This window comes from Gossypium raimondii, chromosome 5, assembly GCF_025698545.1.
Source record: "Gossypium raimondii isolate GPD5lz chromosome 5, ASM2569854v1, whole genome shotgun sequence".
Classification (NCBI taxonomy): Eukaryota; Viridiplantae; Streptophyta; class Magnoliopsida; order Malvales; family Malvaceae; genus Gossypium; species Gossypium raimondii.
In genome coordinates, this window is record NC_068569.1 from 21,452,802 (window position 1) to 21,464,474 (window position 11,673).

The following is an 11,673-nucleotide window of genomic DNA, read 5'->3' on the forward strand; positions in this document are numbered from 1 at the left end:
CACAAACCTTGCCTCCCTCGTTTGTGGTGGATCTGGTTGAAGACAATAGATCTTGCCTTCCTGCATTGACAGCGAAGCAGGTCGAAGACACAAACCTTGCCTCTCTCGGTTGTGGTGGAGCTGGTTGAAGACAATAGATCTTGCCTTCCTGCATTGACAGCGAAGCAGGTCGAAGACACAAACCTTACCTCTCTCGGTTGTGATGGAGCTGGTTGAAGACAAAAGATCTTGCCTTCCTGCATTGACAGCGAAGCAAGTCGAAGATACAAACATTGCCTCTCTCGATTGTGATGGAGTTGGTTGAAGACAAAAGATCTTACCTTTCTGTATTGATAGCGAAGCAGGTCGAAGACACAAACCTTGCCTCTCTCAGTTGTGATGGAGCTGGTTGAAGACAAAAGATCTTGCCTTCCAGTATTGACAACGAAGCAGGTCGAAGACACAAACCTTACCTCTCTCGGTTGTGATGGAGCTGGTTGAAGATAAAAGATCTTGCCTTTCTGTATTGACAGCGAAGCAGGTCGAAGACACAAATCTTGCCTCTCTCGATTGTGATGGAGCTGGTTGAGGACAAAAGATCTTACCTTTCTATATTGACAGCGAAGCAGGTCGAAGACACAAACCTTGCCTCCCTCGGTTGTGATGGAGTTGGTTGAACACAACAGATCTTGCCTTCCTGCATTGACAGCGAAGCAAGTCAAAGACATAAACCTTGCCTTTTTCAGTTGTGATGGAGCTGGTTGAAGACAAAAGATCTTGCATTCCTACATTGACAGCGAAGCAGGTCGAAGACACAAACCAGATATTTTAGCTCAGCATCAGGAAAGGTTTTCACAACAAACCTGAAAAGCAAGCCTATCAAGATCTAGTTTTTCCCCACTTGTTCCATTACTACTACAATACTGGGATCGAAACTTCCTGGAAAAGATCTTATTGTTGGTTTTGATTTATATCTTAAAGCCAAACAATTAAGAATCCTTCCATATGGTATAAGGTACAAACAAATGTTCAAACCTTATGTACCAATTCCCAGGTTATTCTCAATTGATGCTGACAAAATTCAAGAAGTTGTTGAAGAACTGAAACAAAAGGCATGTGCAGACTCTCATTCAGATTTCCTGAAAAAATGCAACCATCCTTTATGGAAAAATTCAGAATTCTTCATCAAACTTCCTTTCAAGAAAAATGAAGACATTAATCCTACTAAAGCTAGCCATGTTGGGATGAATCCAGATCATCTCAAATTAGCTGAACAAGAACGTCAACAATTACAGACAGAAGGATTGATAGAAGCCTCAGATTCACAATGGGCATGTGAAGCATTCTATGTCAACAAGAGATCTGAGCAAGCTCGTGGAAAGCTAAGACTGGTAATCAATTACAAACCTCTCAATCATTTTCTTCAAGATGATCAATTCCCTTTACCCAATAGAAATTGCCTATTTTCAAGTCTTGCGAAAGCCCAGATTTTTTCAAAATTTGACTTGAAAGCAGGATTTTGGCAATTGGGTATAGATCCTGAAGACAGGCCCAAAACTGGTTTTTGTATTCCAAATAAACACTACCAGTGGACTGTAATGCCCTTTGGACTCAAGACGGCCCCTTCAAAGTTTCAAAAGGCCATGATCAGAATCTTTAGCCTATCATAGATCAAGCCTTGATCTATATTGATGATATTCTTCTTTATAGCCCTGATGAGCAAGATCATGTTATTCTCCTCAACAAATTCAAGCAAATTCTTTTTAATTTTGGAATAATGCTTTCTGAAAAGAAAATGTAGATCAACAAGCAGGAGATTGAGTTTCTTGGAATGATCATCAAAGATGGAAGATATCAGCCAAGTCCAAACATCGCAGAAGAGTTGAAAAAAATTCCCTGACAAAAACCTCACCCAGAAGCAAGTTCAACAATTTCTTGGGATAGTTAATTATCTTAGGGATTTTGTTCCCAAGATAGCCAAATTAACAAATCCTTTAAGAAAAATGCTCAAAAAAGATCCACCTCCCTGGAAGTCCAAACAAGCAAGAGTTGTTCAACAAATCAAGGAGAAAACAGCATGCTTGCCACCATTACAGATCCCGTTCAGTGACAAAAGAATTTTGCAGACTGATGCAAGTGATAAATATTGGGGAGCAATACTCTTTGAAGAAAAAAATAGAAAAAGACGACTTTGCGGATATAAGAGTGGAAGATTCACAGATGCAGAAATCCATTACCACTCTACCTTCAATGAAATTCTTGCTGTGAAATATGGAATCACCAAATTCCAGTTTCATTTAACAGGATATCATTTTCTTGTTGAAATGGATATGTCATCTTTTCCAAAAATGCTCAAATTCAAACAGAAGGAAGTTCCACACTCTCAACTTCTCAGATGGGCAGAATGGTTTTCCAGATTCTCCTTTGATGTTGTACACATTAAAGTCAAGGATAATGTTCTTGCAGATATCCTTACTAGATTACCTGAAAATTCAACCCAAATCCAAACTCCAAAGGCCATTGAAGTTTTCATGTTTCAACCTTCTTCTTCCTCAAAAGGAAAAAAAAATAATCTCAACAAACACCCTCACCCTTTCCCTTTCCCTGTAAACCAAATTCCCATCCAGATCACCCTCCAGAAGTCTTAAGCTTAATCCTAGAGAAAAAATTCCATAAAGAAGCCATGAACATGATGCTTTCTTATCAGTTAGATGTCTTTAGGAATTTTGGAGGATTATTTCTTAAGCCTTTAAGCCTTCATCCTGATTACCCATTTATAAACCCAATCAAGTTCCACTTTGGTGAGTTTCCTGAAGAATTAAAATGGTTGTTCTGGTATTTAACTCATCTCTTTCATATAGGGATTGAGTTCTTTATGCCTGATCTCCAACACTTCCTAACAATGGCAGTTCGCAATGAAGAAGCTCCTGAGATGAAAAACTTAGCCACATTTTTAAGATGGTTCTATCCTTTAGAATATTGGGTAGATATGCTCATGTTTGAATTTCTCAAAAATACCCGTGTCCAGTGGATAGTCATCATCTTCTATAAACCTCAATACTTCATGCAGAATGGACCAGCAACACAATTAGCCTCCCTTCCTAGCTCCTGGATCCATAAAACATATTTTGAAGAGGTTTATGAGAATCCTTTTAATCTCAAGAAATTACAGAAATATTTGTGTCAGATCAATAAGATCATTCCTTCAGAAATATGGCCCTCAGGAAAGTCACAAGCACCATGGGATGTTCAAAGGAATCCACCGACACCTTATCAAAACCAGTTGAAAGAAGCCCTGAATGAGTATTGGTCCAACATACCAGATCCAAAAGAATGTTCTCAAGATTATCCCATGCATTGCAGCCAGATAATTCAAGACACATATATATGGAAGGATATACATGAAAAGGGACCAAGTGTTTCACCAAGTATTTCAAAAGCCCCACTATTTTCCAGATGCAATAATGATGATGTGATACCACCAGATGACCTGGAAAGAAGGATTGAAAGGCTGGAGCTTAGGTGTTACAAAGCCCGTGAAAAGAAAAGACAGAAAATAGAAGAACTAAATCTTACCTCTGATATTGATACAGATTATGACACAGATACAGACGTGTCAATAGTGTAAAAGCAGATTCCTCCTTATCTGCTTAAAATTATTATGTCTCTTTACTTTTGTAAAATATGCTGAGTCATGTTATTTACTTTAATGAGTGGTGTAAAAGCAGATTCCTTCTTATCTGCTTATCTCAATCCTCCTCCTCTATATAAGGATGGAGAAGCGTCAGTTGTAATATAAGAAGAACTAGCTTTGAAATAAAATCCAGACGAGTTTTATAAATCTATGGCTTTCTAAACCTCTCACATATCTTCTTACTTGAAAATATAATTTCTATGGAAGAAAATCTCTCATGAGTTTAAAAGTATGCTCTGTGCTTGCCATACTTATGGATCCTGCACATTAGAAATTAAACATGATAAAAGATATTATTAAGTTCAGTTGAGTTTGAAGAAGGAGTTCAGTGATTAAAGATGATTAACAGCTAAAAGGCAGTGCCTTGTTGATGGCCAAAAAAGAGATGAAAGGCCTGTGTTTTGGCATAACATACCTGCTGTTATAAATCGTTAATTTTTTACGTGTCAACTCTTTATCTCTTTTCCGCACCCTTTTCTCCATCAATCATGTTGCAAGAGTGTAAATGGAGTTTCCTTCTTATTGGAGACATTTAGGAACACATTTAGCAATCACCTATTTAAGAGTTTACGTCTACAAGTTGGCCATGAATAATACTAAATTACGTCTAAACCTGTACAAAACAAAACCAATACATGGTCAACTCTATAATAAATACTAACATAAAATTTGTAAAAGATCTCAACTCCACCCATTTTACTTGCAAATAATAACGGGTGCTATAACACTACTCCACCTGTATATGTATTTGAACCCACTGTTGAGTTTCAAGTTTTGCAGTTAATTGGATCTGCTATCACCCCCCCTTTTGGACCCGATTCCCGAAACTTCGGTTCCTCAATGATTTTCTCCCAACATCATTCCAACCACTAGTAGCCATTGAATCACCATGTAAAGGGAAATAAGGAGGCGATGAGGCTCCTTTCAGTACCCTTTTAGTGGAGAATTCCTGGGTAATTAACTGTTCAGCTGAGGATGCATTTCCCAAGGGTTCACCGGAGGAGGATGCAGGAGTTGCTTGTGCCAGACCCTCTTCCATTTCCATATTACTACCCACCACATCCTCTTCTGGAGCTATCTTCCAATAACATGCGTATGCAGCGACACTAAAGAAAGCCAATGAACCTAAGCTTATCATCGCCAGCATCAGAAAATATCTGTCCAGATGACTTGTGCTACTTTCGTCACCAAACCACCCTCTGAAAGCATATATGGTTAATATACTAAGAAATTTCCCCATTCCCATCACGATTTCTTTGAACAGTAACTCATAAACTTTCATGGATCCCGGGACGAGGTTATAGAAACAACCCTCCATCCCTGCCTCAACAAGTCCGCTCATGATTCCTAACAGTAAATACTGAGGAGTCAACCACAAAATACTCATCGGAATCTTCTCAACTTCGCTTTTGGGGATCCCATATTCTTTGATTAACTTCAATCTGCGAACCTCCACCTTCCAAGCTGTTATGCAACACAAAAACGAAACAAGCATTCCGAGTGTAATTCTCATGACAAAAGCACGCTTTCGTTGGTTTTTGTTACACAACTTAGAGGTTACAAAATCAACCAACCCCGCAGTTACAAGGTTGTTAAGGAACTAAGGACAGAGAAATAATTTAGAGGAATTTTGAAACCGTTGCCGATTCCAATTTCCAGATAGTCACTTTGTTCGAGGAAGAATGTGGTGCCGGCTGCCTCCACCAGACAATAGACGAGGAGTGTTATCCAAAAGGGGACTAATCTTCTCCAGCCGTTCATGATCTGTAATGTAATTTTTCTTTCGGGTGGTTTTTTGCTGTAACACCTAATGCCTTGCACAAAGAACAAAGAAGCCGTTCCAGTTATTATTGATGAAATCAGGATAGGTTTCTTCAATGATAGGCGGCTTGAGATTGAAACTATAGTAAAAATGAGGACACCAAGAAACCAAGAAGTACACCACTAAAACTGGTGTCGAGCCTCGGCCTTTTCCCGGTTCTGATACTCTGCCTCTGCCACTTGGGAGTTCTGGTTCCGACCAAACTGATCTTTGAGAAATGCTTTCAGAGTTGGACTTCGTCCACCCTTCCCCAGGGTTACAAGTAGCAGTGCCACGTAAAATATTCTACTGTCTTTATACTCAAAACATAATATCACTAATCTCTGTAATTATTAAGAGTATCGAATTAGTTCCTTTATACTATCTTATGACAGCTGAAAAGCTAGCTTTCTAGTGATGAATAAACGTCCCCACTCACAGTGATGAAAGCTGCAGTGGTGTAACCAACGACCTTGAATCGACCCAAACGTTCGTCTGCTACATATGCGACGATAGCTGCAACGAGTAGTGATGCGCCTTCTTGGGCATTGACAATGGCGGCAGCTATTGGGAGACGGTAGCTTTTCCAATTGCTTGTGATGTAAGTTATCAGCACGAAAAAAAAATGCATGCTCTACAAACGCATGACTGAAAACTAAACCTGCATTTCGTGTATAAAACTTATCAACTCATTTTAGCAAATGAACTAAAACGGCTAAAATTACCTGAGATGAATAAAGCAGCTTTGGAGAAACAAATATAATAAGACGCCCAGTTGGATACTTCTTGCCCCATCTCCAACAACATTTTAGCTACTGAATCTGAATTTTTGCAAGTGTTTATAATCATTTAACTTGTATTATTATATTTATAGCAACCCCTACCGTGGAAAAATATTACTACCGGCCGCAATGAACCAACCGATGATCTACCTTGTAAGTGCGTGCATGTGAACGGTGGAGCCCGGTTTTTAGAATAACATTATTTGCGTAACGTGTACGCAACCATATTAAATACATCCACTCTTTTAGGGTTGTACAGGGCCGGACTGGGTAGGCTTGTTTTCTGGATCTGTTCCGGTTCAAAAAAAATAAGATTAAAATTTTGTTTTAGTTCAATTGGAATAAAAATATTAAAACTCGAGTTCAATTATCTGTATTATAATTTTTACATTATATTTTATATAAAATTAAATTTAAAATATAATATATTAAATACACTAAAAGATTAAAATAAATATTTCCAAGCAAATAATTTTTTTAATTTAAATAATACTAAGATAAGTGCAACTTAACATGTAAATATCTCTAAAATAATAGCAAAATTAATAATAAAATAATAAATATATAATATTCAAATAATAACAACAATATAATAGCAATATAATAACAAAATGATAGCAAAATAATGAAAAAAAAGTAATAAAAAAAAGCAGTAATTTTTTTTTTTGCAAATTTAGGTCAGATCAAGCCAGGCCCAAAAAGCTTACTCGAGGCTTGACCTATTTAGAAAATGAGCTTGATTTTGTCCAAATCTATTTTTTGGATCTATATTTTTATCAAAACCTTTCCACTTTTCGAGTGACTCGGCTCATAAACAACTTACACTCTTAAAACAAAAATAATGTTTCCGAACCAAAAAAACAATTATATTTCCTCCCATAATAATAACATACAACAATTGTATTCATTTTCCTCCGTCAATTGTATTGGGTATTTTAATTAAATTTTATAATTTTAAATGGGTGAGAATCTCTATCTGATTAATCAAACGTATTATATATATTAGTATTTATTAAATAGTTAAAATGTTTTTAACATAAAATATATAATTACAAATTTAACTTATAATTAATTTGATATGCACAATTTATAAGAATGAAACATGGTAATTAGATTATTAAAATATTAATCTTACAAAAATAAAAAGATTATGAATGAATAGATCTTTCTCCTTTTAAATATAATATGGACATGCTTAATAATATAAAATAATTTGGAAGTTAAATGCAACTTACTTATGATAAATATAGGTTTATAATTTTTATTTATTTATACAACTACTAAAGAAATACAAAATATATCAAACAAGTAAATTAAACGTTGAGAATAAAACTATTTTACCACTTTAAATAAATAAATCAAGGTATAACAATTATTTAACCCAAAAATTGATTGCACGTGATGATAATCCATAAAGACATATGGGCAGGACATTGAAATGAAGTGGACGGGTCAATTGGTAGTTGGTACAATGTCGGTAAATTTATTTCTATTTTTCTCTGAGACATTCACTTCAAGTCCTGCTATCCCGGTTGGCGTGGCTTATTATCATCCCCACAAAGTTCAAAAAATAACTTTTATATATTTGTTTGTGTTTTAAGAAGTTTATAATGGATTATTTTTAGGGTTATTCTTTTAAAGGAATACCTTATCCCTCTCATCAGACTCCTAATCATGATATCAAATTAACTAAACATAAATTTAATTTAAGAATACTCGAAGATTTAAACTTCTAAAACATTTGAACTCGGATGCGTGAAACTCTACACCCAAATTTTAATTATCAATATTACTTACATTTTATATTTTTGAAGGTACACTTTTACTATTTCATTAATACTTGTTATTTTTTATAAAAATATTGCTTAATCATAATACTCATTTATTTTATGTATTGTTCATATTTTAATTTTTCATTTTGTCTAATTGATATTGTTAAAATAATTTACAATATGCCGCATATTATAATTTTATCATAATAATATTTAAAGTATATTTAAATAAATTTGGCATGTAAAATTTGTTGTAGGCTGGGTTGAGCCCCTTCATATATTTGCATTATTTTATGTTATTTATTTCATTGTTTTGGATTAGTATTAAATATACTTTTTTTTAATTTCATTAAAAATGTATTTTTTTCTTGTTTAAAAAAGAACAGTACAGGCTATTACATAACAATTAGTTTAATAGTAAATAATCCGTTGAGGTCTTTATGTAGTGCATTCAAAGCAAAATCAAGAGGTTGAGACTAACAATGAACGCTAATGCCCCATTCTTTCTGTAGCATTTGCTAAGCAATTAACTAGCCTATTGTCATGTATTTGTATTTTTTAAATATTTTTAAATATTTTACTATACCCCTATAGGACACTTATCAACCCCTTTACTCTATTTGTGGGGTCTAAAAACTCTACTAACAGTGTACTAAATAATTTTCCATATTGTTTTATGTTACTTATCGTGCTATATGGTATGATTAGAATTCATGTTTGTATAGTATAAATAGTATAACTCTTGGCCTAGTGGTAAGAGCATTTATATTGTGGCATAAGAACTTGGGTTCAATCCTTAACAACACCACCTCCACCCTTAACTATCAAAAGAAAATAATAATAACTTCTTAGGTTCTAATCTTATTGTGTTAAATTATTGATTTTGTTTAAGAATATAAAAGGACAAAAATACCCACATAATAATGCAACTTTGTACAAAAGCACTTTCTTTAGTCATTTTTTTTATCCAAAATGACAACTTAATTATGAACTTAAATAATAGTATTAAAATATAAAATTATTATTATAATTGTCGATTGAGTCTTAGCTCGGTTAGCATTGGCATTGTTGCCAGTGCAAGAGTTCGTGGATTTGAGTGTTCTGAAGCGCGTTTATCCCCCTATTTAAAAGTTGGGATGAGTTACTGTTCCTAAACAAATTGTGACTAAACTTTTGTGCTCCATTATTTGTAGAACCCTGACTACATTGCATTCTTGTTGTTGCTAGTCCCTCAAGCTTCACTACATTGGGATGATCCAACTTCTGTAATATCATTATTTTTTTGTGCCATAAATTTCACACTCCCAGGATCTGATATGTCAAACCGAAACTTCTTCACTTTTATGCTCCATTACCTGTAGTCCCTCAAGCTTCACTACATTGGGATGATCCAACTTCTGTAATATCATTATTTATTTTGCCATAAATTTCACACTCCCAAGATCTGATATTTCAAACCGGAACCTTCTTCAAGTCAACTATCTTTTGTATCATTTTCTTACCATAGAATTGACCATTTTTCAAGTTATACTTGCATCAGTTGCTCACAGAATTAAGGGCAATAATACCATCAACCTTCAATAAATTCTTGTTACTTGGATCAAGTGTGGTAAAAAGCAACTCAGATCATATAAAACAACCAACTTGGTCCTGTCTAGTTTAGATTATTCAACACTCTAGCCAAGCTAGTAGAGAATGAGAGCATCAAAGATTTTAGTGAATCTTTTTCTTTTTTTTTCTTTCCAGCACTTCCTTTGCCGACAAAATTGTTTGCAACACATGCATCGATGATATCATGTGCTTTATGATATCATCAAACAGGGAAATAATAGTGAAACTAGAAGCCCTGATCATTGAATTGTGCTTGTCATTGTTGTACAAATAGCTGAAACTTGAGAGTGCAATCCCCTTAACACTTCCATGGGAAAAACTGAAGAGTTAAGATTGGAATATGCAGACCACTAGCATTTTTGCCATTTTAGAATTTAGAAGCTGCAATGCAAGATAACGTATGACAAACAGAACTTAAGAAGGGTGTAATACTCCTAACTCATATCCATCGTCAGAATAGGGTTATAGAGCATTATCGGAGTTTACAAATTAATTTACTGACATTTCATTTCATCAAGCATTCATATTTATAACCAATCAAAATCAAAACATTAATGAGCTAACATTGGCCAATTTAACTTATATATGTCATTATAACCAGAATCAAGTCATCCAAAATTACCGATAGAACCAATGGATAGTGTGATATATCTTCGATAAGCTTCCAACCCAATCTAGCTTTCGATAATCATTTCAATGCATCTAATAATTATACATATTACCAATAACAATTCAATTCCAATAAGAAAACACATATTTATATAATATTAATCACCAAATAACATTCACTTTAATTAAAATTATACAGAATACAGTTCATACGAACTTACTGTGCTAAATTGCAAAAACACCAAAATTTAGGGACATTTTGGTAATTTTTATTTTCCTTGAAATTTCCACCCAATCTTGATCTAAATTAATATTTCATTCAATTTATTAATATAAATAATAAAACAATTCATTTCATGCAATTTGATCACTTTTTGACATTTTTACAAAATTACCCTTAAAATTTTACTTTTATTCAATTTAGTCCCTAAACCTAAAACATGCAAATTAGCCATTTTAATGAAAAATCATGCTAGTTGAATAATCATATATTTTCCTCCTCCTCTTCTCCATTCCACATCCTTAATGTATATAACATGCTTATATGTAACATTATCTATAATTTCACTATTTATTTATATGTTCATTCAAAGCTGTCCACTTGAGTCATAGTCACTAAATTATTTATATCTTGAGCTACGAAACTCCGAATTAAGATCCACTAAATTTATATGAAACTATACTCACATATCTTATTACCATAAAACTTTCAGAATTTATGGTTTATCCAATAAGTACAATTTATTCTTTAAAGTCATCCCTATTCTACTGTCTGACAGTTTCAACCCTTCTTCACTAAAAATTAATATCTCCTCGTACGGGATTCGGATGATGTTCCCGTTTTTTTCTATTGAAAATAAACTCATTAAGAATTTTAAAAATATAAATTCTAACCCACAATTATTTTTATACAATTTTTAATTATTTTCCAAAGTCAGAACAAGGGAACCCAAATTCATTCTGACCTTGTCTCACAAAATTTATTATATCTGATGATTTACAATTCTATTAATTACACCGTTTCTTCTATGAGAAACTAGACTCAATAAGCTTTAATTCCATATTTTTTAATCCTCTAATTCGATCTCCACAATTTATGGTGCTTTTTCAAAGTTAGTCTTTTGCTGCTGTCCAAAACTGTTTTAGTGCAAGATGTTGATTACTAAGTTTATAACTCCCTATTTTCCTTTCTCTATAATATTTCCCATCACTTTTACACTTATTTCCTTCACTAACATATCAAGAACATAAGACCTTATATAAGAAAAATCTACTATAACATCATTTCCATGCTTTTTCAATAATATCAAACTTAAAAATATATTGAAATCTTGATTTTCTTACCTCGCCCTTTTAGTTTCAAACTTTAACTTAATTTTCTCTCTCCTCCATGTTCTATTTCTTAAATCTAACTTGATATTTTAG

At 33.8% G+C, this 11,673-nt stretch overlaps 2 protein-coding genes across 2 annotated transcripts; both read right to left on the reverse strand.

Moving 5' to 3' along the window:
- Positions 1 to 4,175: 4,175 nt before the first annotated feature.
- LOC128031844 (protein NRT1/ PTR FAMILY 5.10-like) lies at positions 4,176 to 5,186 on the reverse strand. The gene is made up of 2 exons (XM_052631281.1): positions 4,410 to 5,186; positions 4,176 to 4,286 (listed from the first exon to the last, which is right to left on the reverse strand). The coding sequence occupies exon 1, from the start codon at positions 5,184 to 5,186 to the stop codon at positions 4,470 to 4,472; it is 717 nt and encodes a 238-aa protein (XP_052487241.1). The 3' UTR covers positions 4,176 to 4,286; positions 4,410 to 4,469.
- LOC105771217 (protein NRT1/ PTR FAMILY 5.4) lies at positions 4,217 to 6,105 on the reverse strand. The gene is made up of 2 exons (XM_012592627.2): positions 5,914 to 6,105; positions 4,217 to 5,818 (listed from the first exon to the last, which is right to left on the reverse strand). The coding sequence occupies exons 1-2, from the start codon at positions 6,103 to 6,105 to the stop codon at positions 5,618 to 5,620; spliced, it is 393 nt and encodes a 130-aa protein (XP_012448081.2). The 3' UTR covers positions 4,217 to 5,617.
- Positions 6,106 to 11,673: the final 5,568 nt, after the last annotated feature.

What these genes read in the sequence shown, in the direction of transcription:
- LOC105771217 (XM_012592627.2), bottom strand. Translation starts at nt 6,105, where the DNA reads ATGCATTTTTTTTTCGTGCTGATAACTTACATCACAAGCAATTGGAAA. An exon ending in CCACTGCAGCTTTCATCACT is followed by an intron (nt 5,819 to 5,913) that starts GTGAGTGGGGAC and finishes TAATAATTACAG; the next exon opens with AGATTAGTGATATTATGTTT.
- LOC128031844 (XM_052631281.1), bottom strand. Translation starts at nt 5,186, where the DNA reads ATGAGAATTACACTCGGAATGCTTGTTTCGTTTTTGTGTTGCATAACA.